The sequence below is a fragment of the Syngnathus typhle genome, linkage group LG5, assembly GCF_033458585.1.
Source record: "Syngnathus typhle isolate RoL2023-S1 ecotype Sweden linkage group LG5, RoL_Styp_1.0, whole genome shotgun sequence".
Classification (NCBI taxonomy): domain Eukaryota; kingdom Metazoa; phylum Chordata; class Actinopteri; order Syngnathiformes; family Syngnathidae; genus Syngnathus; species Syngnathus typhle.
Window position 1 is genome coordinate 15473518 of NC_083742.1, and position 25511 is coordinate 15499028.

Genomic DNA, 25511 nt, shown 5'->3' on the forward strand with positions numbered 1-25511 from the left:
CTGGTTTAGAAAGGCAAACGTGAGTCTTGTGAGTTTTTCCTTGCCCTCGTGCATCAGGGGATGTCGAGAATAATTGTCAACTGTGGCCATGTTAAGTCCTTTGAGACGTGTTTGTAATTAAGGGCTAGAGAAATACATTTGAATTTGACTAGTCATTTTCCTTTGATTTGCAACCATCATGGCGGCAAACGGGCCGGAGCAAAAGTGCAAAAAGAATGACGCGCTCCCGGGGTGGCTGTGAAACAAAGAGCAACATCAAGGCAATCGCCTGATGCAAATCAAGAAGCAATTTGAATCGCCATGGACTGGTGATCAACATCGACAGAAAATATGTTCTATGGCGTATTCATAAGTTGCTATTGCAAGCACGTCCTTGGAAAGTAGCTTTTCAAAATGCTATTTTTGTTTCTTGAATTGATAAGAAAAAAAAAGCCCTCATAATTATCAATAGAGGCTTATGAAAGAGTTGGATGGTAGGCCTAGCCCTACAAGGCCCCGACAGGGACCGGCTGCTCGACTTTGGTTTTCTCGACATGCTGTGCAGCTGGGACCAACGTCGTTTTAAACAAAAGTGTAAAGACGCCTTGTGGAGTACATAAAGAAATCTTTATTAAATGAAGAGAAGCGATGAAGAGAACTTGGCGGCTCCCCTCTAGGAAAATAAATACATGATCTTTTCTTGTCGTTCACGTCAAAGCTCAACTCTCCTTTGGCACCGCCGCTCGCCGCAAAAACAATCTCCAGCATTGCCAAGCTGAAGGCCAAACAGCTGCGCAGCTAACAATGTGGAAAAGAAAGCAAAAGTCGCCGGTTGGTTTCTTTGCCATTTTTGATCAAACCAAACGTATGTTTGTTTCGAGGCGACCACAAAAAAGCCTAACAACTTGTTCAGAAAAGCCTAGAAGGGGGGGGGGGGGCACTGCTGGGAAAACCCATCCATACGCTGAAAGTGACTTCTGATTGGCAAAGTCAGAGAAAAAAGAAAATCAACAGTTTGGAGTTTTGCTCTTTGGGTGTGTGTGGGTATGTGTGTGTGTGGGGGGGGGTAATGCGGGGGTCAGGTGTTAGGGTCCATTCCATCCGCTGTGGGAACACATGAAGTCTACTGCTGGTCCTGAAAGGCGTCCAGACCAAAGGCGCTGTCCAACAAACGGCGTAGCTCCAGAAGGTGAGTGTTCTTGTTACCCGTAGCTGGCGCAGCAGCGGGGCCGCGACCGGCGTACCTAACAGACAGAGGGGAGAGGAGGTGTTAGGCAAACAAACAAGATAAGGGGGTCGGGCAGGCTGCACTGACCAGACGGGCTTGGCTCTCTGGATGGTGGTCCTGATGCGAGGTTTGACGTAGTCGTAGTAGCCTTGGTTCTTGTGCTCCTCCTGGCACCACACCAGGTCGGCGTTAGCAAAGCGCTTCGACTCCGCCTCCACTTGGTCGAACGGGAACGGAGACAACTGGACGTACGGCACAGGCAAGGTCATCAACGGCGAGTCCACTTTCAACACCAACACAAGATGATTCAACTGCTAAACGCCACTAAAGTGTCACGTGACTTTGTCCAGGGGTTCCGGCTTGTAGCCTGAAAAAGGTGCAGCGAGAAGCTGCCTTCCAAAAGCCAGCCGGACGATTGCTCTCCCAATTACCTGCTCGATGCGCGCTATGGCGACCGTGGCTTCCATGTCGCGGTTCTTCCTCTCCTTGGTGAGCTCGTAGTAAACTTTGCCCGTGCAGAAGATTAACCTCTTGACCTCCTCGGGACGCTGGGCTGCCACGCCCTCCTCGGGGATCAACCTCTTGAACTCGCTTCCTTCCGGAGCAAATGACGAAGGTTATACAAGCGTGCATGTGTGTGTGTGTGTGTGTGTGTGCGTGCGAGAGCAAACCTGGCAGCATCTCGTCAAAACTGGACCTGGCTTCTGGGTGGCGCAGCAACGACTTGGGAGTGAACACAATCAGCTAAGGACGCAAAGAAGAGATGTCAAGTTGGCGGCCAACCTCCCTGAGTCACACACACGCTTGCGTCTTACCGGCTTCCTGAAGGGCAGCAGGATCTGCCGGCGGATGACGTGGAAATAATTGGCCGGATTGGAGCAGTTGACCACAATCCAATTGCAGTCATACAACTGACGCACGGCAAAGTCGTCGCTCAGCGTCTGGGGAGCGGAGCGCACCGTTGGACAACAAGAGGACACGCAGGCGAGCCGAGGCGCCATCACGATTTCTTACAGGCATGATGTCGGGGTCGTCGTTGCACATCTGGAGGAACCTCTCCGGGCGAGCCGAAGAATGTTCGGGACCCTGAAGTAGGACGTCACGAGAGAGACAAAGAGACCATCACCAGGTTCACGCCGCTCAGCCATCATTCTCTCTCACGCGCGCGCAAACACACACACAAGGCGCTGCACTGACCATGCCCTCCATGCCGTGCGGCAGCAGCAGCACGATGCCGTTCTGCCGGACCCACTTGGCCTGGCCGGGGCAAATGAACTGGTCGATGATGCACTGCGCCGTGTTGTGGAAGTCGCCAAACTGCGCCTCCCACAGAATCAGTGCGTTGGGGCTGGCCATGGCGAATCCCAGCTCGAAGCCTGAATACCAGCAAGCTTGAGTCACTCAGGGGTAGGGGGGAGGCGGGGCCGTGGCGGGCAAACGGGGACTCACCCAGGACACCGTACTCTGACAGGGAGCTGTTGCAGACGGTGTAGGGCGCCTGGTCTGGGGCCACGTGGTTCATGGGGATGCAGATTCTTTTGTCCACGTTCTGATCATGGAGGACGTGATGACGGTGGCTGCAAAAACGCAGGTACACACAGGCTCAAGAGTGAACACAACTCGGGAAAAATTCACAAGATTTGGTCAAAAGCACCAGGGGTGCGAAGGCAAAGTCCAACTTGGGAGCGTGCGGTAGCAGCGTGCGGACAGCAGCTCAAGCGCCTGGATGTGGACACGACCGGCGACCCACCTGAAGGTGCCCCGCTCCACGTCCTGGCCCGAAAGGCGCACGTGGATGCCTTCCTTCAGCAGAGAGCCGAAGGCCATGTACTCCCCCAGGGCCCAGTCCACCGTTCGCTGACCGACCATTGCCGCGCGACCCTTCAGGATCCGGCTCAGACCTGCACAGCGCACGTCACGCCGGTTAGATGAGATGGGCAGACGGTTACAGACGGAGAGCTTAGGGAGACGTTAGCCATGGACGGATACTCTGTTGAGTTAACGCTCTTGTGAGCTGTTAACCAAAGCTGAGGGGAAAGTGCGGCCGTGCGGTTGAGACGCGACGCGACCTCCATGGATGGTGAAGTCCTCCACGGGGACAGAAGAGGCCACTTGTCCGATGTGGTTGAGGTTCTCCTCGGTCAATCCGGTGGAGGGGCAGCTCATGGACTTGGGCTGGCCATCGAGCGTGAAAAAACCTGCAAGCAAACGAACAAGCGGCTATTGACATGGCCTCAGACGACATCAGAGCGCTCCCTGCCGCGTACCGGGCCACGGTGAGTCCAGCCAGTGCTTGATGTGTAGGATCTTCTCATCCTTGGAGCGAGCGTGAGCCTCCTCGCAGATCTTGTCGTACTTGGCGATCTCCTCCTGCGCACAGGTCAGCAATGACTCGACAGGCTTCGGCTGTGAGAATAGGACAACAGGAGCGGCAGCCAAATTGCAAATGGCTCGTTCCATCCCATCATGGCGGGAGGTCCGCTCACTATTGTCTGCGCCGTCAATGCCATATCAGAGGGAGGCCCACTTTTTGTAGCCCGAGCTAGCCACGTCGATCCAAAGCCAGCAAATTACATCCCTGCCCGCATACTTTTGCTGAGGCCACAGGCGGCGGGCAGTACCTCGTACTCCTGTCGGGTCACGCTTCCGTCAGCGATGAGCTTCTCAGCGTATTTGAGCAGGACGGGTTTCTGCTTCTTGATTTGCTTGTACATGAGCGGCTGCGTGAACATGGGCTCGTCCATCTCGTTGTGGCCCATGCGCCGGTAGCACACTAGGTCCACCACCACATCCTTGTGGAAGGTGGCCCGCCACTCTGCCGCCACCTTGCACACGTAGATGACCGCCTCCGGGTCGTCGGCGTTGACGTGAAAGATGGGAGCGTTGACCACGCGCGCCACGTCCGTCGGGTACGGTGACGAGCGAGCCATGCGCGGGTCCGTGGTGAAGCCGATCTAGGCAAGGGTTGATTTACAAGTCACTTTGTGAAAATGAAAATGTCCTCTTCCTGACTCTGCGGCTCGATATCAGCTCTTAAAACTTTCTTTTTTTCCCCAGAGTGACAGGGAAAAATGAAGCTTCAAATTTAAGTCAAGAACCAGTTGTTGTATTTCTTCGTTTTAAATCCTCTAGAGGGCGCTGTTGGTATGAGGTTTCAAAATTGGCACGCCATTGTGATTTTCAGCATCGAGAGGAGTCCAAATAATACAGCACCTGGTTCATGGAGCAAACCTGAAGCTCAATTTTCCCATCACTATATTTTAGATTTTATCCATAAGCAATATTGTTCCAACATTCCTGCCCCCTGCCAAAACGGCCAACGTTTGCTGAGTTTTCGCTCTACTGGCACGTTATACATTTGAGGACAAAGTATTGGCATGGGACTTTTCTGGGAGGAAAAAAAAAAGATTAATGAATCAATGAATTGGAATTTTATCCTGACAAATTCTCTCCTCCAAAATTCATAGCAATCCAGAAGGGGTCAAGGGTTAAGATACAGCATGTATAGATTTATTTAGGCTTCATTTTGTTTCTCCACACCAAGTGCCAGTTCGTCTGGTGGTGGGCCTTACCTGGTTGTTGACCACCACATGCACGGTGCCGTGCGTGGTGTAGGACGGCAGGTCAGACAGATGGAAGGTCTCGTACACGATGCCCTGACCGGCGAAGGCGGCGTCTCCGTGGATGAGGATGGACATCACCTGAACGCAGGGCGCCCAGCGTCAGGATCCGGGTGGCGGTCCGGCCGGTCAGGCGCAACTCACCCGGTTGCCGTCGTCATCCCCGCAATAAAACTGCTCGGCCTTTGTCTTCCCCTGCACCACCGGGTCAGCCGCCTCCAGGTGCGAGGGGTTGGCCACGAGGGACAAGGTGATGTTGCGGTCGGTCACGCGGTTGATCCTGCGGTGGTACATGCCCAGGTGGTACTTGACGTCCCCGGAACCCTGAGGACAGAAACCCTCAGGAGGCGAGCGCAACTGCAGCGGGCGCCGGACAGAAGCCAAGACCTTGCTACCTCGTCTGCCGCTTCCAGCTTAGAGTCAAACTGACAAAAGATCTGCTCCAGTTCTTTACGGATCACGTTGGCCAAAACGTTAAGACGGCCCCTGGCCGACGGAAGACGACAAAAACATCATTTCAGTGCGCGCCAGATCGATTGAGACGAATTATCCCAAAATCCAACATTGCACCAAAGGCAGAAATTCTCTCTCTCTCTCTCTCTCTCTCTCTCTCTTCAGTGCGTTGGTTACCTATGAGGCATGCCCATGATGACGTACTCCACCCCGCTCCCAGACGACATGTCAATGATGGTCTTGAGAGCCGGGATGAGAGACTCGCATCCCTCCAGGCCGAAGCGCTTCTCGGCCGACCACTTCTTCTGCAGGAACTCCTCGAACCTGCGCCGCACACGCACGACCAGTCGACGCGCGTCCTTGCTCGCGGCGTTTTTTTTTTTTACTCTTTGGGCGCTACCTGGTGGACCGCACCATACGGGCCAGCAGAGTTCTTTTCTCCTCCAGGCTGAACTGCATGACGCCCGGCGTCTCAAACTTTTGCCGGATCCACTGACACTGCTCCAGGTCGTTGATGAACATGAACTCCACACCAATGTGCTGACAGTACGCCATCTGGGAAGGTTGACGCGCTGCGCATCAAAAGGGGCTTTCGAAAGAGCCGCCACCAGGCTTCGACTCAAACACCCATGGGCAAATGACGCGCAAAAACGGCTGCGACGTCCCAATCACAGAAATGAAGCCAGTCAATCATTTGTTTGCGATCCATCTCTGAAAACATGGCTGCGAGCGAGCGACATAGCGACATCACAATTCTGCCAGAGTGAGTTTGATTGACAAAGTCGATCCTATGTCTGGTCGGAAGATCTTTTCTAAAAACGTGTCTGCGAGGAAGACACGGAGTTGTGCCCCACCTTGACCTCGTCATTTGATTGGGACATCGCAATCACTGTGACGCTGTGCTAGCGTGAACACTTTGCGTACGTACCTCCAGTCGTCGGATGATCTCCTTCAAGGGCAGAGCGCTCTCGGATCCTCCGATGAAGGTGGTGGTGGGAAGCCTGAAGACCTTCTCCAGATCTGACTCGTCCAGGCCGTAGAAGCCTACGCAGCAGGAGACAGAGTGGCAGGTGAAGAGTGTGCCAAAGAGGTCAACAGAAGCGCCACTGATGTCTGAAGGCGAAAACAGCCCGGACAGCGGAACAGTCGCCGCTCCAAGTTCATCGACCTTAATTTGTCGTCCGGCACCCTCGCTTCCTTCAATCATCAGCGGCGCGCGACTTTGACCGGTCGCTGAAGACGACATCACATCCCGGGGAGGGAGGACGCGACGTCCTGCATGCAAATGCCACACCACCGCGGTCGGACACGACGCGCTTGTACTGACGGTCTCCAAAGCCACGACACAGGACAGAAAAGACCAGCACGGACGGAGGAGGGGGGGGCTGAAAGACAGGTGACACTTGGGTAGCTTCGGTGAGCACCCAAGGTAGCGGCTGTTCCATCCCATTGCAGAGAGAGGACACGAGTTCACCTCGGCTGAGCTGAGTGAAGCACCCGTCGCTTAACAGGCAGGCTGTCCGGCGGCGCATCAGCCGCAGCTAAGGTGGCGCTTGAGTGACAGCTGTCCAGGAAGTGAGGGGAGCAGGAGGTTAAGCCGCAGAAGCACCACTTTGGATGAGTTGAGGCCACGGGAAGCAGCTCAGCGATATATTCTTAAGGCGCCATTTCATGCCAAGTAAGTGAAAACGACATCAGAAGTCCAGGGTAATCAAAAGAGGGCCCAGTCGGCGGCATGCTTAAGCTATGCGCTTTTCTGATGGACCCACCCGATCACTCGCAGAGCGGGGGGGGAGCCAAAGCGCCAGCGGAAAGGGGCACAACGTCAAATATGACGAGGATGAGGAGGTCGTCGCGCTGCTGACGGCGCCGCTAGGTGGCGGTGAGCTAAGTGATGGGTTTCGGAGGCCAGGTGGTGGCTGGCCAATCGTCGTTAGGTGGAGTTTAGTACTAGCCAGCAGTTAGGCAGTATCGAGTTAACGGCAGTCGGGCTACTGATATTTATCCGGGTGATGGTGAAGAGCGATCTGTGTGCCGCGGAAGACATATGGGTGAGAAAAAAATGTCATTGGGGAAACAATTATTTAGTTGTGCGTGGCTGTCGGGCAACTGAAAGGAGGGAAGGCTTTGGATGCTCTCCCTCTTGACGGCCCGGACAAGCTGCGAAGCCGGAACGGTTCAGAGCCTTCCTCCCAAAAACCACAGAGGTTCCACATGAGCGGCGCAGCCTCCATTGGGCTCACCTTATGGATGGATTGCCATCGACTCCCGCTGGGATCGGACATGTTCCAAACACCTACTGCTCGCGCCTGACCGCCGTCTCACCTTCAATCTCAGCTCAACACGCAACACACACTCAGCAGTAGCAGCTAGAAGCTAACCAGGCCAATTACACGCACGGCAGAACACACAACACAGCAAGATGGGAACCACTTTAACACCGTTGGACCCGATTCGACGTGTGCAGTACCTAATGAAGTGGTTGGGGTGTGTGTGTGTGTACTGCAAGAATGACTTTCAGCTGCTATGGAGAAAACGGCAAACAACTGTGCGTGGTGCGCACACAAACTAGCAACGCTACGCTACACCAGCGCTGCTTTTCGTACCTCCGACCGTGAGGAGTGTCAGCCGATCCTTGACTGCGTCTGGGCGGGGCAGAGCACAGGGAGGAAAGATCCGCAAAGGTTAGTCACCTACAACCTGCTTCCACACCGCAACCGACAGCTACCAAAGTAGCAGCAGCTAGCTCAGCAGCTCACAAAGGGTGCCGGACGCCGGTGATGTCGCCTCCCGGGACGGCCACCATGCCTAAGTCAGCGAGGGGCTAAGTCCCGTTCACCCTCAGCAGGTAAGCTAAGCGAGGCTAAAGCTAATTAGTGGTTAGTCACGCGAGGCAACACACTGCGGCATGACGACAACGGACTTCAAGAGGCGGTTCTTAAACCCAGGTCCTTGAGGAGACAGCAGCCGGCGACAAATAGCCAGACGCTGCGGAGCTTTTGGTCATTCCCATGGAAGATGTCTGGTGAACTGCTTTCATGTGATGTGACCGGTTCCCACTCGCTCGCTTGCTGGGGCTCGCTTTGGATTGTTGTTCCACAATGCTACGCATTATGAGGGGCCCCAAACTTTTGGAAGAAGCCTTGACTTAGAAGCCACTTCACCAATCATCTTGTTTGTCATCAACCACAACCAACATGTTCAGCAGTAAGAGAGCGGTTCTCCTCGCTGCCGCACAGCTGGAATGGAGGCCCAACGGTGACATTGCTAAAACCGTTGGTGGCAAGCAGCAGCAAGACTTTTGGCTCCTCTAAAAAAGCACACTGTGGACTTTGAGACTCTCACAAGACACCTGCTGGCTCCAAACGTTCCGGACCTTGCTGCTTTCTAAGTTTACAACCACGGTAAGGAGATGAAAGGTACTCCTGAAGATCAAGAAGGTTTTGGAAGCGACTGAGCGGGGGGGGGAAAAAAAGGGTGAAATTGGGAGGAGGACGGGGTTGAGCATTGGAGAGGTGTTGAGGCCGCCAAGCGAGGCAGAGCAGAGGCAGTCTGCGGAGCCGTTCCGGTTCCTCACCCAGCTTGTCGGAGGACGTGATAATGTCAGTGGGCACGCACGAGTCCAGATCAGCGTCCATGATGCCGAGCGGGTCCAACTGGGCCACCTGGTGACCGCGAATCTACAGGGGAACGAGGACAGAGCCCACCCGGGACAGGAGGAATAGGAGGAGGAGGACCAGGACGGAGGACAGTGAAGCCAAGTAAGGAAACGCGTTGATGAGTACAAGGAGGAGAGGGGAAAGCAAACAGGAGGTTGTGCAGGAGGGAACACGGCGGCAAAACAAGCAAAAACAACCAAGACGAGGAAGAGAAGCAAGAGGAAGAGGAGAGTGGGTAGGTGGGAGGGTGGGTGGGACGGCAAAGCCACATTAACACAACGAGCACCAAGCGCTTTCGTCTTTTGCTCACCGACATCCTGGAAGCCACTATTGACGGGAGCGTCATCAAAATTCACACAGCTGATGCCCAGCGGGTCCAAATGGGCATTGTGATGACCCATCACCTACACACAGACACACACGCGTCCAAGTGCACACACAACAGTTACACTGGAACCTCTAAAGGTTTCATTCCAACTCATTTTGGTTGGCCGTTTTGCGGAAAAGGGCATTGAAATGCTCGAAAGCGAGCCATTTGGAACTTAGCCCAGCGGTGACATCACAGCGGGCATAATGTACATAACACCTCCCCCTTGTCTATTTCCGACACAGCTGATTGGATTTGGAAGCTTGGCCGGCTGGACCTGTGACATTTTTAAACGAAGACTCAACCAGCTCCACTTGTAGAAGCTAAGCCAAATTAGTTTTTGCTGGCTGTGCATTTGGTTGCCTTGTACTTGGGAACCATCTAGCGAATGTAAACTTGTCAGACTAAGTAGCTAACGTCGGGATGCTTGGGTGGCCTTCTACTGCATGCGCGATGTTCACAGATCTGCTTTAGAGGTGCTTCTTCGACCGAGTACGACCCAAAAATATAATTGCAAGTACCACTATAATGAGCAACATTAAAATAATAAACATTCATAGAAATGTAATATTACAAGGAAAAAGATCATCAGTCTTTTTCGCAATCAAGCCCACATTATTACTTGATAGACTTGCAGTTAATTCTCGCAAGCAAAAGAAATTATCTGATGGAAAAATGCCACCACAGGTTGAACGATAATAAAGCCCAAATAGTACAACACACACGCGCGTTTACAAACACATACATACATACATACATACATATTATATATGATACTACAATCTGTAAGTAAAAAAAAAAAAGGCAAAAGAGGGAAATATTATTCATTTACACACCGCTAGAGGGAGCCAGCATAGCACACTGCCAATCACCGCTGTGCTAATTCAGTGTAAATGGGAGGTAGCCGCTTGGTGAATAACTTCTGCCTTCATCAGGGAAAATCCAAACCAATTTCGATTTTAAATTGCTGGTGACTGGAATTGTGGCTCGTCACTATTTTTATTTATTTAAGAAAGTCGCTGAATGGATCGCGAAAGAGGCCAAATATAGCGACAAAGGAACCCTGGTTTTGTGGCAAACCCTTGTTTTTCAGCCACGGCGTGAGACGGAGGCGGCGCCCCCTCCCCAAACGATCCCATTGAAGGCTTGCCAATCACGGGGATTCTGACTCGAGAACTTCTTCACCTGTGCGTGAGGCGCATCCCGGGAGAGACCGCCCGCGTCCGAGGGAGGTCACGGGGCTCAGTCCCGGGCCATTGCGACAGTGTCATAGCCAATTTGAAAACTTATTGAATACGAACAATATCAGAATGAGTTAGGTTTTAAACAAATATTTGTATTTGATGAAATACTACTTTAATAGCTATAGTTAATCACAAAAGTATATTATTAATAATCATGAAAATGACATGTATTCATTGTTTTCCATTCACGAGTGGATTCATTTTAAAGCAAAGATTCTCCACATATTCATTCATAGTTCAACAAGTATTTGATTCAATCACGGGTTAAACTACAAATAGGATGCAAAAAAAAACAGTAAAAGCCAGATGAACGAGAACAAATCAAAGTGGAGTACCTGATAGGCACGGATGAGGGACTGCACGGCTAGGTGGTCCTCCACCAGCTTCTCCACGTTGGGCCGGGCTCCCACCAGGGAGGAGAGCTGAGGGGCGACCGACAGGCCCAGAGGGGACTGGTAGGCGGCCCCAGGCGGGGCGCCGGCGTTAGCGTTGCGGAAAAACACATCCCATGACTAGACGGGAACAAGGAGACAAGAGGCGCTCAAAAAAAAAAGTCCTTCGAGTGCCAGAAAGGAGGAACGAGCAAAAAAAATAAAGTCGAGATGGCGATATTGAGCCATGCAATATGCACATTGCAAAGACATGCCATTATCTTTTCTTACGTAAGCTTTCATCTTAATCTCACTAGTGGGATGTCAACCTAAATGTGCATCGCCATACAACAGTTGAACATTTTTACGGTTAATTCCAATTAATTACCCAGGGATACATTGAGCTTGCTTATTTTTCAGCATGGAAAAAATGTCCATCTTTCATTAGATAGGTAGATCTTGCGATATTCAACAGCCAAATTGCAGGTTTTTGCAATATCGTGCAGCTGATGAAAAAGAGGTGGAGTTGGAGGATGGAGAACACGGTGGTCATTCTTCGGAGGCAAATATTGCCCACTACTCGACACGTGCCGGTTAGCTGCTAGCGCTTAGCACCTAGTGGTCAAAAGAATGAAGAACGAGACTAGACTAGAGTCGCACTGAGCAACATTTCCAAAGGGTGGAGCCTCCTTCAGCGCGACTCAGACTTCCCGTTTCTACTGAGGGAAGAATGAAAGGAGTCATCTGTGGGGCCGCGCCACATAAGCCAGCGGATAGCATTGGCTTTCACTTTGCTTGTCGTCAACATTCGCAAACACGCCCCGAGATTCCTCATCCTGTTGTTGCGGAGCCCAACCCAAAAAAAAACAAAAAACACCTCGGCTGTCCTCATCAATCTTTGTCAAAATGACTCCGGCCACAGAGAAAACCAAAACCAGCTGCAAAAGCACACCACTAGTAAAAGAGGCACGGCGGACAAGCGCCAACACTTGGACGGCCGTCAGCCAAGTGAGCGTGAGCCTTTTCTTAAGCTCTCGAGCGTTGCGCTGGTGAGGATGTTCAAAGGTGAATTCACCTCATTGGCCGCGCAAAGATTTTATGATGGCTTATTTCCGTGACTTGTTGGTGCGGCTCACCTTGTGAACACTCTTAGGGTTCTCCAGCCAGGCAAAGTACATCTCCTCCACATAGTTGGAACTGGTCCCGTTCAGGAAGGGTTCTGAAGCCACGGGCGCCGCGTAGCACCTTACGGGCCCAGATGTCATAGCGCCTGCCGCGGGCCGCCGCGGGCCTGCGGTCCGAGCCGCCTGAGAGGCGCCGAGCGGGCGCAAGCGCGCCGCGCAAGTCCTTAAACGAAGCATTGCTCCTGCAGTCCTCCTGAAGCTGGCGCACACGTGGCGGCAACAGCAGTGACGGTGAAGTTGACAACGATGGCGTTCGATCCGACAGTAAAAAAACAAAAAACAGACCAGGCGTCCTCAAGGTGGACGGCAACTTTCCACTGGGCCTTTCCTCCAATCAGATCCTGGGGGAAAAAAGCACAGCTGATTTTCACAGTTTTACTCTAATTTACAATTGAGACCAGGACAAAAATGCCACATGAGCGTCTTGGACATTCTGCACCTTTTGGCCTGTTGCAAGCAAACAGATGGTTATGATGGTTCTTTTTTTTCCCAGCCAATGGCACTCAGTGCACCTATCCCAAATAAATTGTGAAATATCATGTCATGAGTTAAACTAAATGACGCAAAATGTGTTGTCAAAATGGTTTGTCGTTTGGATTTGAAATACTCCGTCCATTCAGCAGCTAACTTTGGAATAGACCAACGTTCGAAGAGAAGCTGACGGAACAAGATTTTGACCTTGTTCCTCCTCTAGCCCCGCCCTCCAACAATCTCTGCGCTCCCAATTGGCCGGCGTGTCGAAATCCCGCCTAAAAATAGACTCTGCTCGTTTTTAATTGAGCGGGGCGCATGTCGATCATCGTCGACATTGGGTCGTTTCCCCAAATAGTCAATCCGAGCAAGCCTTCTTGCGAAAACAATGTTCAACACGCAGCAAGGGTGACACAAAGCAAACGAATAACACGTTCACAATGTCGCTTAAAAACACTTGGATGGCCGCGTGACTAGCATGGTAGCTAACCGCTTATATAATTTGCTTGCTAGCTACTACTTTTGACTTCGTTTTTTTTCGTGGTTGCCGGGGGTCAACACTGTGCGAGCCGGTACAGCAAGATTGCGCCCAGTACACAAAAAGACCCGAGGTTGGCACATAAACACGCTCATTTGCAAGCACCGGTAGCATTAAAAGTCACGTTTTAGTGCAGTGCCAAGGTTGCTTCTCCGTCGATAGCGCGCTTGCTAACTGGCTAACATGTTCGGCTAACGAGTCACTCGGGCTTTGTCGTACTCAAATTCCACAAATATTTGCCTAGTAAAAAGCAGCCTGCAAGCGGGCTCGGGTTTGTCAAGTGCTCTCGGTGGCCAGTGAGCCGGCTTACTCACCCCGAGAAACAAAGAGGAGAGCCTTGCTTGTCTGCCGGCTGCCCGGACGCCCTTCGACGCTCCCGGATTGTGAATGACAGCTCGACAGAGGTCCCGGCAAGCCTGGAAGTGAGGCCCAACCGGAAGTGGCGTGATGGTGACGTCATGACGCACTCAAGCGCACTACCGACTACGTTATTATTATTTTTTTGTTATCCAAATGTAATGTAATGGCGATTAAGACTGCGTAATGCTGTATCATAGCACACATATACAATACAAATGAATGAAATATACTGTAGTACTTTATGTTGATGACGTCACGACGCGCAGTACGGGTGTCGTCACCGAGTTCGATTCCAGCATTGACGGTGTGTGGGTAACATGAGGGGAAAACTTTGAACTGTACTGAGAAAGTATGTTATCTGAGGAATTATTCCCCCCCCCCTTTTTTTTGTTTTTCTTTCAAATTGTGTTGCATTTGATTGTTGGACTCTGCATCAACAGTCGCGACTAGTCACTTTTTAATTATATTCCAATCTTTCTTAAATATGAATTGAAAGATTAGTTAGATTAGTACTACACATATAGTGACCATAGCGAGAGAAAGTTTAAGCTAGCTGGATCAGAGAAAACATTGCTGATTGAAATCACAAATCCAACCACGATCAAGTCGAACATTTCCATCTCAGATAAATGGCAAACATTTTAATAAGCTGAAATTGCCCTGAACACACTATTTTCAAATCATCAGCTGTGGGGGATAAAAACACAATTATGCTTTCACACCTCGATGTACACACATACAAATATTTGATTCACACCCAGGCAGTCCCTTGAGTTTTAAAAAGCATATTCAAAGTCAATCAAATAAAAACGCAGCATCCGGGTTGATAAGTGGAAGCAAAGTGGCACAGCAGAAAGTTGACGATGATCATGTCGAGGAGGGTCCCTGCTGAAACAAAACTTGAATGCACATGTCCATAAAAGACCAGGACAACTATTTGAAAGGGTTGGGAAGATGTGATGAGTATGGAAAGGAAATTGTTGTCCTCGTGAGTACGAGTGTGTGTTTCGTGGAAGTGCTCCACGGCAACGTCATGGAAGAAACCGTATCGAACAAGAGGGCACTTTGGGACACTCGAGATTCCAATGGCAGTGCATGTGAGTGCCACTAGAGGGCACCGGTGCTTCACGAAGACCAGCGGGGCCCAACTTGCGTCGAACCAGCTTAATTGTCCAATCTTTCTATGATAGAATGATTGAACACACCGAGTTGTTAAGTTACTGCCAAGGCGAAAGGAACCCAGAAGAAAATGGAGTCATTGTTCCACAGAAAACTAAGCAAGTCCTCAGAATTTCATTCACCGAGGCGCCTATTGTGTTATTTGTTTATTTATTATTTATTCATCACTCTTATTTATTCATTGTTTGTGCCTTCTTGTTCTTATTTTTTTGTGTTGTTTACTTGTATGTATATTGTGTACTATGTCTTGTCACCGTGGGATAGTGGGAACGTAATTTCAATTTCTTTGTGTCTTGGCATGTGAAGAAATTGACAATAAAGCAGACTTTGACTTGAGACCGGCCGTAAACAATAGAAATAAACAAAAAGTTGTCAGTCCTCGCTTCTTGGCATAGTGGTTTCGGTTTTGCAGTCTTCAAAGCAGTCAATCGGAGAAATGCTGCACTCAGGCTTGGTTGCCTGAAGCCGCCAGCAAGCGAGCGCTAGTTAGCCAGCATGCCTACGGCTGCATATGTAGTTCCGGGCGCTTACGGCAGCCGTATATGACTCAACCAAGTTGTTTCTTGGTCCGGATTCCTGCTTCCAAACTGTCACTCGGCGAGGCTCAGCCCGGAGGACGCCGTTTATACTGGTGGCGGAGGGGCGGGTCTTTGAGGCATCAGAGGCTGAGCTGTCCCAGACGGTTTGGGCTTCCTGACGCACAAACAGAAAACAGAGGCCAGCGGTGACGCTAAGAGCAAAGCTAAGCTTCGGGCTCTCCGTCAAAAAGCAACGCACGGAGGCTAGCTGCTATGCTACTCAAAAACAAAGGGCAGAAGCTTGCTGAGATTTCAACTTTTGAGCGGCGGGCGACACTCACAGAGGCGGTGGCGGCGGCCTCACGGCGTACGAGGTAGCGCTCTTGCTTTTCGGCACCACCTGAACACACAGTTACACACATTTGTGCGCACACAACGTCACGATGAGCGCGGCGGCAATGTTGACGAGCTTCGGCTCTACCTCGTGTGGCGGCAGAAGCTGGCTGGCGTGCTGGATGACAAAAAGAGGAGGACATGAGCACAAACGCACATAGGTAAATAACATGGACGTGTTGTTTGAAATGCGCAACACCCACATGTTTAAAACATAGACACACATTTTTAACAAAAGGTGCAGGTAACACACTTTTGGTAAAGACAACACAAACAGTTACGGTGAGTAACGCGCACACAATTTTGCAACAACCCTCACATTTTTATGTGGCACACACGCACGCTCTTTACGTGTGCTCACCGCATCTTTGAGGATGTTGTTGGTGTTGCCGCGGGTAACAGGAGGCAGCTGAGCCCTTGGAGGCGGTCTTCCGGCGGAATCGGATGACTCCAGTCCTTCGGGCCTGGCCGCAAAAGGGGCAAAGGGCGTTGTCAGGGCGTCGGGGTCGTTGCATTTTTCTCACCGGCGTTTTTTTCGTGCCGAGTTGGAGAGGTGGGTGTTGACTCACCGGTAACCCTGAGAGCGCCCCCTGCGAGTAAAGCCGAGGTGCCGCAGTATCCACTTCCAGCGCAGGAAGGCCAAGGTGGCCAGCATGGCCAGAGGCACGATCAAGAAGAAGAAGACGAGGAGGCCGTCTCTCAGGGACTTGTCTTTGTCTGCGGAGGACAAACACACAAGATGACAATTCCTCAAGCGACAATGGAAGGCTCGAAATAATAAACATCAGGAGGGGGCAAAGGTGGCTGTGGGGGCTACTAACCATTCCAGGTGGGCCCGCTATCCTCGCTCCCCCCGTAACCTGCCACATCACAGGAGGGCGGCGCCCAGCCGGACTCACAGTGACAGTTCCGGTTGTTGTTGCACACCTGACCCCAAGAAGGACACAAAGACACAGAGGGACCAATCAGAGTCGGAGGAGGGGGGCAGTCTTCGTAACATTTGGTTTATCCGCTGGTGCCTTGAGCTACAAAAAATTGCATCTGTTACCACGCTTGCATCTCAAATTGTCCATTCACTTTTTCGAGTGCTCTAGCTGAGAAAGAAAATCCCTCCCCCATAAAGAATATCCATCAAATTGCTCTTCAATAAAGGAAATATTGAAGAGTGTACTTTTTAATAAGCACACAGTCATTTGGAAATGGTTTGAATGTATGACATGACAGTTTGCGCTTTAGGATCGAGATCATTTATTGCAGCTCCTTCCAGACCAGCATCGTGCAATTGAGCAGAAACAAGCCAAGAAGTACTTTTGCGGGCAGACTGTACGGTCGGTTCTCACCCCGTGACCGTGACACTTGTTGTCAGCGTCGCAATCGTAGTTGAGAACGTCGGCGCTCCGACACTCAAAGTTGAGGCACACCTGAAAGCAGCAAAGTTAGAGCGCGGCGTGTCAGCGGCCACCCTGCACGCGACCGAGCGAGCGACCCTCACCTTGTCCGGGCCACACTTGGTGCCCTGATTGACCATGGCGGGGTCGGGCACGTCCGAGCCCAGCATGAAGTCCACCCCGGAGCAGACGGCGCCCCCTATGGGCGTGCTGATGATGGAGGGTTGCATGCCGAAGGCTTTGACGCCCTGCACGTTGGCGCACTGCAGCTTGCCGCACAAGGCGTTTCTGTGGACGGGGCCCGTTGACGATGATGCAAAGCGCCTCTGCCCTTTGCTCTCATCCTTGTTTCCGCTCTCTCCCTCCCCTTTTCACCTGGGGTTTCTGCTCGATCCCGTTTCTCTCGCCTTTGTTTCCTGGTGTCCCCTTTGTGTTTTCCCCATGGCTCCCTCACAGTTTTCTCTTTTCTTGCTTTGACTTCCTCCCGCGCTCCCTTCTCAAGATTTCTCATTTTCTCCATTCGGGGCTATGTGAGTGTTTCCTTGCCCTCCTGGGGGTTCTGACCAGGGGATGTGGAGTCTAAGTGTCAACCGTGAAGCCCTTTGAGACGTTTCAGTGAGTATGGGCTATAGAAATAAAGTTGACTTAACTTAGCTATCCTATCCCCATCTTTGGAACTCTCTCCGCCCTCTGCTGACGCAGCGGTCTCGTTTACCTGCTCTCGCACTTTTTGTAGCCGTAGTTTAGGTAGCCACAGTTCCCAAAGCGATCGCCTTTGCTGTTGACCTCTTTGAAACAGACCTCTGGCGCCATCTTGGCCTCTGAGGAACACACATGTCTGTCTGTCAGCCTAGGGCTTTTGTCACGCGTGCGGAGGTCAGCGCCAGTCACCCACTGGCTCCAAAGATGCTCCTGCACTGGTCTTGGGCATGCTGACAGCGGCCATCGTAGCAGTACGCCTCCTGATTGCGACAGGGATGACCGTTCTGCAAGACAGTGACATCAGCACTGACGCAAGTTTGCATAACGTTGGTGGCGCATGCGCAGGCCTGGGAATCAACTGCCAAACACGCACAACTTTGTGACGATTTCTCAATTAGCAGACACAATTAGTGACGCATCCGCACACTGACCTGCACAAAAGCGTCATTCTGACAGAGAGAGGAGGAGCCATTGCAGAACTCAGGCAGGTCGCACTCGTCCACACTGGCGCGGCACACGGTCCCGCCAGGCCGGAACTGCGCACGGGCGCGGAGCATAAGTTGGAGGTGCGCTTGTGCAAACGTGCGCTGAGTGACGGCGCCGAGCGTACCCGACAGCTGGAGCAGCACTCGCCGTGAGCGCACTCGGCTCCCGGCTTCAGTCTGCAGGTCTCAAACTCGCAGCAGGGGTCGCTCTCACACTCCTGTCCCGTGCACAGATGAATGGGAGATTCTGTCCGAGGAACGGGCGGCTGCGCCCGAGACACAGCCTAAGGGACGGCGAGGCTCAGACCTGCGCCGATCCGCAGTCGCAGTCCTCCCCAAAGTCAAGTAGTCCGTTCCCGCAGTAGGGGGCGCTGTAGGCCTCGTCAGGTCGCGGCACGTTGAGGAGACACGAGCCGCCCGTGCGCAGTAGCATCTTCTCAAAGTCGTCGGCGCTGCAGGTGCTGAAGTTCCGGGAACCTCTGAGGTCGCAACGTAATGCAACGTAAGGCCAGGCAAGGCCGCTTGAGCCGGTCCACGTCGATCTGTGCGTCTTACGTGGTGCCGGAGTTCATGATGCACGCTTGCGTGGGGCATGTGCAAGGCCGGCTGTCGTCGTGGTTCATGCCGAGGTTGTGGCCAAGCTCGTGAGCCACGACGGAGGCCAAGGTAAACACGTTGTTGTTCAAGAACTGCACACGTACACACACACAGGGTTACCAGTCAGCGAGCTTATTCCCTACAAATATGCTTTATGTGTGTGTTGCTAGTACACGTCACCCGCACGTACGTATCCATTTTTACATCCGTACCGTGTTGATTCCGCCAGCGTGACTTCGCGAACACACGGTGGCGATAAACGCCATTCCCGCCGTGTCCCCAAAACTCTTCATCCTGCGTCATCGTCATCATCATTATCGTCAGCGTCGTTCCCAGCATTCCCGTGCGTTTGCGCTCACGTGACCAGCTGCGCCGAGTCGTGTCGGCGGCGAGGCAGCAGTTCCTTCTCCCTCCACTGGGTGAAGCGACTCAGGACCTCGCCGGCGCCTCCCTCTGTGCTGATCAGGTTCTGCCTGGTCCAGATCTCCAGGCCCACCAGGACCACGCGTACATTCAGCTGCATGTAGATCTGCCCACGCAAACCAAAAACAATTCAGTCCGCGCGGTGGTGCGCTGGCGGTGTGCCGGTGTGTACTCACGCCATCGACGATGTTGGCCAAATGAACCATGTCCTCCCGCACCGCGCTCTCGTTCCGGTTCACGGCGTTGTACTGACGGCAGCGATAATCACACGGCATGTCAGTCAAGTGAAGGCATGAAATGTTAGGTGCGTGCAGGCGTGCGCGTCACCCTGTCATTGTCCACCACCAGCAGGAGTTCCACGTAGTGTGTGCGATGGAGAATATCTCGCTTCACCTGGAAAGCACACACACGTGCATTGGTTGTGTGTAAAGAACTGGGAGAATATTTGTGTGTTGACGTACGAGAGATCTGACGTAGTGATTTTGGAGGTGTACCCTAAAGCTGAGTTTTTTTTGTCTTGCGTTGCAAACAAAAATTGGAGTTTAACTTGGGATAGTCCACTAGCTTAATGCTACGCTGCAATGGGAAACGCCATAAACCGGCTTAACAATTTAGCATGGATTCTCGTGTGTGATTGAAGCTGACAAATATCTGTTGAATTGCGTGCGTGCGTGCGTGCCTGCGTGCGTGCGGTCACCCTGGCGTGCTGGTGGATCTCCAGCGGGGGTTGTGAGCGTGCGTCTTCGCTGTGGCTGTGAGCCTGCTGGTGATGCGGCATCCCGCATCCACGAGGCTGTGATGTCACATCCCGCAGGCGGTACAGCAGGTGCTGCTCGGGGGCCGAGTCGAGAGGCTCAATGGCGTAGCTGTCGTCATCTAGATGCAGCACGCCTCTGCCGAGTGATGCACACACACATCACCTGCAAGATGAGATGCTGCATGGTGCTTACAAAATGCAAAGAAAACCAGCACACACAGTGCGACCAGTTGTGCGTGCGTGGGCTACCTGAGGCCGTTACAAACACTCATGGCAACGGACGATCCCTCCATGCCTTCAACAAAGCCCTGATAGTGGCAGTGATCCTACACACACGCAGACACGCATGGAACAAAGACAACATGGAGGATTTTGCAAATGGCCACACTGCAGCCAGCTTCGGGAAATCTTTCCACAAGCGCCATAACATTTCATTTGAGCTCGAGGACATTATAAACACGCATGGTACCCGAACATCCGGGGCTGTCGTGACGACTTGTCCGTCGTCCCCGTACGTAAATACTTTGAAGTCGGCAGGCAGCAGCATCCTGAAAAGGAGAGCGTCCGCTTATTAGTGAGGTCACACGATAACACGACGCTCAAGTCAAAGGAAGCGGCCGGCTGACTTCGCTTGCTGCCTTGAATGGAAACAAACAAAACGACAAGTTGGAGGTCAGTTCGCTGGAGCCGACAATCTCGCTTGTTGCTTCTTATCGACTCGTTTTGGGAACGCGGCGATAAAAAGCGCCAGGCGCCGACAAAAGTAGGAGAGCGTTGGATAAGAGGTGAGTCTTCGTGCAAAAAAAAGAAAAAAAACCCATAGACAGTAAAAATATTTCACCCCTTCAAAAATCATTATCACAAGTCATAATTAATCTCCTAAGATTCCAAAATAATTGTCTTTGTTTTTGTAATATGGTCCCATTGTCGTCAAAGAACAAGCATCCTTCCGTGACCAAAGCAAAAGTATGGAAGTTTATCTGTGCCATCGGATTTTGAATTCGAATTTGTAGCACTGAATTTTTTTACATCCAATTTTTAACACGGAATTTTTTTTTGCATCTAAATCAGACTTTGAATTTTAAAAGCCATCGAATTTCTAGCACTGAATTTTTTTTTTCCCTAAGACATTTTTTTCAATGTCTCAAAAAATTCAGTGTCAAAAAATTCAATGTCTTAATAAATTCAGTGTAAAAAAATTCGACATCTCAAAAAATTCTATGTAAAAAAATTCAATGTCTAAAAAAATTCAGTGTAAAAAAATTCGATGTCTCCAAAAATTCAGTGTAAAAATATTCAGCGCGGACATCCGGGGTAACCAAGGGAGAAGTAATCGATCCCTGTATCAAATCATCCAACGTTCAGCCAATCAAGTTACGCTCCATTGGTCATGTGACGTCGAAACAGGAACGTCGTGAAGTTCAAAGGTAAAAGTTAATACTGTAATACTGGATTTTTTTACATTGAATTTTTTGAGATGTCGAATTTTTTTACACTGAATTTTTTAAGACATTGAATTTTTTGAAGCGGCTCGGTGGCGCACTTGGGTAGCACGTCCGCCTCACAGTTAGGAGGGTGCGGGTTCGATTCCACCTCCGGCCCTCCCTGTGTGGAGTTTGCATGTTCTCCCCGGGCCCGTGTGGGTTTTCTCCGGGCACTCCGGTTTCCTCCCACATCCCAAAAACATGCTTGGTAGGCCGATTGAACACTCCAAATTGTCCCTAGGTGTGAGTGCGAGTGCAAGTGGTTGTTTGTCTCTGTGTGCCCTGCGATTGGCTGGCAACCGGTTCAGGGTGTCCCCCGCCTACTGCCCGATGATGGCTGGGATAGGCTCCAGCACGCCCGCGACCCCAGTGGGGACTAAGCGGTACAGAAAATGGATGGATGGATGGATGAATTTTTTGACACTGAATTTTTTGAGACATTGAAAAAAATGTCTTAGGAAAAAAAAATTCAGTGCTAGAAATTCGATGGCTTTTAAAATTCAAAGTCTGATTTAGATGCAAAAAAAAATTCAGTGTTAAAAATTGGATGTAAAAAAATTCAGTGCTACAAATTCGAATTCAAAATCCGATGGCACAGATAAACTTCCATACAAAAGAGCGACTCTACATTTGTGCTTTGCACAATCAATGGGATGATCAAAATCCGGCACACCAACTCACCGGTTCCGCTCCAGACGAACGACGCGGCTGCGTCCCGACACGTCAATGGCGTACGACACCTGCGACAGAAGATGACGCGCATGAGCCAGCAAAACGACCCCATGCATGACGAGACGGCGCCGTTGCCGCGTACACGGAGGCCATTTTGTCTCCGCTTCTTTCTCGCTGACGTCTGCTACTTCATCACAACTTCCCACGTGAAAGAATGATCACGCACAAGTTGGTGATGCGTCAGCCGGCCTGATGGAGAGTTCGGAACTCACGCATACCCGCGCGCACGCACGGGGAATGAAATCCACGCACCTGATCGGGCGGCGAGCAGTCAGCGTCCCTCCTCGGCCTGTCTCCTATTGCCCGTGGCACCGTCAGCTGATAGGAGGACAGATGCTGCGTCTGCCGAGCGTCTGGGTGACCCGAACAAAACACACAATGAGCGTCTTATCTCCGCAGCAGCCTGGCCAGCACACGTACAATCACCGCACACGGTTACGCAACACACACACATAATGTTTAGCTAAGCTAAGCTGCTTAAAGATCAAGTTGTCTGCTGTCAGACACAGTCAGCTGACGGCCAGATCTTTACTGAGAACCGCAGTGGGCCGATGCCAACGAGGCCATTTGGAGACAAAGTGCAAAAGGTGGGGGAGAGACGTGGCAGAGACGAGATTTGAAATGGACCACTTCCTCGCGGGCGCTGCCGTGACGACCAAGGGCGTCTTCTTACGGCGCTTCATCTGATTAAATGGACTTTGACACCACTTGATTTCATATAACCGTTTTTTTCCATGTATAATGCGCCCCCATGTATAATACGCACCCTAAAAATGGCATGTTGATGCTGGAAAAAAGCCTGTACCCATGTATAATACGCACCCAATTATTATTTTTTATTTATTTATTTTTTTAAGTCCCAATGATCGTCACACATGCATCTGGGTGGGGTGAAATTTGTCCTCTGCATTTGACCCATCCCCGTGTGATTTTGATCCATCCCCTGGGGGAGAGGGGAGCAGTGAGCACCAGCGGCGCCGCGCTCGGGAATCATTTGGTGATCCAACCCCCCAATTCCAACCCTTAATGCTGAGTGCCAAGCAGGTAGGCAATGGGTCCCATTTTTATAGTCTTTGGTATGGTCTTAACTAGGCTGGATGTATTTTTTTTGTTGGCGTTGATTTCTCCGACTGCCCATAAAAGCACCACCGCGATCAGTTCGTTTAAAATGAAAAGAGGAAAGTGACGTGCGGACATGTGAAAAAGGCGGCTCTGTATGGGAGAGAAGTTGAAGGGGAATAGAAACACCCTTGGAAACCAAAACTCCCCCCTCGTCGTGACTCGGAGCCGCAACAAATGTTTCGGATTTGTGTAGGGTACATTGTGACAGCAAACGAGCAGGTGATCGAGCAATACGAGACGTATTGATACGAGAGCATTGCGTTCGTATGGAGCGTGTTTGAAGTGAACAGCAGAGACAAAAGGAACAAGGCAAAGTGTTGTGAAATAAAATATTACCTGTAATACACATTTTGTTATTTGCTGATTGTATTAAACTATCACATTCATTGTCAGTCAAGAAGAGGACTATTCGCATCGGATCTATAGTGCGCATGCGCAGTGATACTGCCTCCGTATGACGTCCAGTCCGCGATGGAGATTAAAAAACAAACAATATTTGACGATAACACAGGTTTCTGTTCCTGTCTTTGGTAATGTCACCCTGTCTTTTTGTTCCACGTCTTTGTCGGTCAGTCCTGTTGTTGTTTTCGTTAGAGCGTTATGTTAGTTTACCAAGTCTGTGTTTTGAGTTCCTCCAATTAACCCTGGTCCAAGCTGCACTTGGTCACCCTGCTCCTTTCCACACTCCATCCGTGACAAGATTTTCTTCAAAAATTGTTGTACCATTATTTTCTTACAAAATAAAAAAATTAAATTGTACCCATGTATAATGCGCACCCCAGATTTTAGGACAATACATTTGTTACATTTTGCGCATTATACAGGAAAAAAAACCGGTATGTTACATTTTGTCTTCAATGTTGCCCCCTAGGGATACAGGAAGGGGAATCTTCCCATCCTCACCCTCCTCGAGGTTCTGATCAGGGGATGTCGACAATATTTGTATTATATGTGAAGCCCTTTGAGACAGTCTGTGATCAAGGCCCATGCAAGTAAAATGAACAAAAATGCTGCAATTTTGACACAAATTTGAACACAAAACAAGCGTTTTGGTGAAAAGTAAGCAGAGCTGCAGCGTGAACAGCCTCTGTCAACAATGCCCAATATTTGGCTAAACTCATTGTCAAGGGTAGTTTCAGTGGTTTGCTCCTGGGCATCCACAAGTGCAAACGTGTTCACCTAAAGTTGGCCGCAACGGTGGATCAAATCAATCCAACATGAACGTTGAGAAGTTGAGCACCCGGGTAGTTTCAAGAAAGCCTCAACTCGCAGGTGACCTTGCTTGTGTGCGTGCGTGCGTGTGAAGCTGCCAAGAAGGCAGCAGTCCACTTCCGCTCTGTCCTCACCTCCACTATGTCCACTTCCGGTCATTACAAGCAGTAAACAGCACATTTCCAGCAGCTTTCTTCTTTCTCTAGTCATGGTTATGATCATCATCTTCAAGTCCGTCTTTCAAAACCGACCTCCGCCTCGTCCTCCGTGAAATGAGCCCGCGCGTCACCCTCTTTGCCTCAGCCTCCCACAGTCGTGATCTCTTTCGGCCGGGCCATTCGAGACCAAGAAGGACGACGGCGACGTCCCGGTGCTCTTTGGGTCGTGTGTTCAAGCCCAACCCAAATCAAGGAGGCCGTTCGACCCCCGGCAAGCAAACATACTTCGACGACGTTCCACCGAGGTGACGTCACCATCGGCTTACCAGAAAAGAACCGAAGTTTGTGTCGAAATCAAGCCACTCCCCCCCCCTCCGAACAATTCCGAACGTGCGATTTTGTCATGGAGCGGAAATCTCCCTGCTGTTTTCTGGGTTGGACCTCTATTCGCTCCGCCCCGGCGGTCTTTCGGCCTTTGTCCGAAGGCTAAAACGAACGGTCCTCTCGGCCGTGACGTCACGATTGCCGAAAGCTCCTTCAAAATAAGATGTCGGTCTCCTCTTGGAACAGATTTGTTCATACTAGTATATTCATTTTTAGTAAACGAATAAGACTGTTCTGAATTGTTACTTAGGTCAAATCCATCTATCACTTTTCGGAACCACTTTCCAAATCCATCCATCCGCTTTCTGAACCGCTTCCCCTCACGAGGGTAATCCCAGCAGTCATAGGAGGTAGGCGGGGGACACATTGAACCGGTTGCTAGCCAAGAGACCAACAACCATAAGCACTCAAACTCACACCCTCCAAGTGTTTAATCAGCCTACCATGCATGTTTTTTAGGAAGTGATTTGAAACCGGAGTACCGGAAGAAACCCACACAGGCA

General features: G+C 50.9%; 2 protein-coding genes across 8 annotated transcripts; both read right to left on the reverse strand.

Annotated features, from left to right (window-relative positions):
* Nucleotides 1-584: 584 nt before the first annotated feature.
* Nucleotides 585-13548, reverse strand: LOC133153897 (2-oxoglutarate dehydrogenase complex component E1). Of its 6 annotated transcripts, XM_061278142.1 has the most exons (24): nucleotides 13429-13548; nucleotides 12058-12446; nucleotides 10886-11062; nucleotides 9254-9343; nucleotides 8858-8960; nucleotides 7887-7925; nucleotides 6209-6324; nucleotides 5681-5835; nucleotides 5458-5604; nucleotides 5223-5313; nucleotides 4972-5151; nucleotides 4780-4908; nucleotides 3829-4161; nucleotides 3475-3577; nucleotides 3277-3405; nucleotides 2958-3108; nucleotides 2657-2784; nucleotides 2405-2583; nucleotides 2222-2293; nucleotides 2023-2148; nucleotides 1879-1951; nucleotides 1639-1802; nucleotides 1295-1449; nucleotides 585-1223 (listed from the first exon to the last, which is right to left on the reverse strand). In XM_061278142.1, the coding sequence occupies exons 2-24, from the start codon at nucleotides 12280-12282 to the stop codon at nucleotides 1103-1105; spliced, it is 3186 nt and encodes a 1061-aa protein (XP_061134126.1). In that variant the 5' UTR covers nucleotides 12283-12446; nucleotides 13429-13548; the 3' UTR covers nucleotides 585-1102. The 6 variants fall into 6 exon arrangements, with proteins under 6 accessions (XP_061134126.1, XP_061134129.1, XP_061134127.1 ...); XM_061278145.1 differs by lacking the exons at nucleotides 9254-9343; nucleotides 13429-13548; XM_061278143.1 differs by lacking the exons at nucleotides 7887-7925; nucleotides 13429-13548.
* A 1238-nt stretch (nucleotides 13549-14786) lies between these two features.
* Nucleotides 14787-25083, reverse strand: LOC133154165 (disintegrin and metalloproteinase domain-containing protein 9-like). Of its 2 annotated transcripts, none has more exons than XM_061278659.1 (24): nucleotides 24601-25083; nucleotides 22385-22485; nucleotides 22082-22140; nucleotides 20386-20464; nucleotides 20166-20242; nucleotides 19857-20052; nucleotides 19487-19552; nucleotides 19336-19407; nucleotides 19096-19265; nucleotides 18949-19030; nucleotides 18695-18828; nucleotides 18447-18618; nucleotides 18265-18357; nucleotides 18086-18190; nucleotides 17848-17938; nucleotides 17668-17773; nucleotides 17057-17240; nucleotides 16905-16985; nucleotides 16386-16491; nucleotides 16134-16281; nucleotides 15884-16028; nucleotides 15653-15682; nucleotides 15513-15571; nucleotides 14787-15346 (listed from the first exon to the last, which is right to left on the reverse strand). In XM_061278659.1, exons 1-24 carry the CDS (start codon nucleotides 24689-24691, stop codon nucleotides 15277-15279), a joined length of 2517 nt encoding a protein of 838 aa, XP_061134643.1. In that variant the 5' UTR covers nucleotides 24692-25083; the 3' UTR covers nucleotides 14787-15276. The 2 variants fall into 2 exon arrangements, with proteins under 2 accessions (XP_061134643.1, XP_061134645.1); XM_061278661.1 differs by having other exon boundaries at nucleotides 15926-16028; nucleotides 24601-25080.
* Between the last annotated feature and the right edge of the window lie 428 nt (nucleotides 25084-25511).

Excerpts from the sequence above, each read along its gene's own strand:
- LOC133153897 (XM_061278142.1), bottom strand. The coding sequence starts at position 12,282 with ATGCTTCGTTTAAGGACTTGCGCGGCGCGCTTGCGCCCGCTCGGCGCC. Across the intron at positions 7,926-8,857 it reads CACGTCCTCCGACAAGCTGG|ACGCAGTCAAGGATCGGCTG; the intron begins GTGAGGAACCGG and ends TGCCCCGCCCAG. Across the intron at positions 3,406-3,474 it reads GCTGGACTCACCGTGGCCCG|GTTTTTTCACGCTCGATGGC; the intron begins GTACGCGGCAGG and ends GTTTGCTTGCAG.
- LOC133154165 (XM_061278659.1), bottom strand. The coding sequence starts at position 24,691 with ATGATGATCATAACCATGACTAGAGAAAGAAGAAAGCTGCTGGAAATG. Across the intron at positions 18,829-18,948 it reads ACGCTGGCGGAATCAACACG|TTCTTGAACAACAACGTGTT; the intron begins GTACGGATGTAA and ends GTACGTGTGCAG. Across the intron at positions 15,347-15,512 it reads AGGCCGCCGCCACCGCCTCT|GAAGCCCAAACCGTCTGGGA; the intron begins GTGAGTGTCGCC and ends TTTGTGCGTCAG.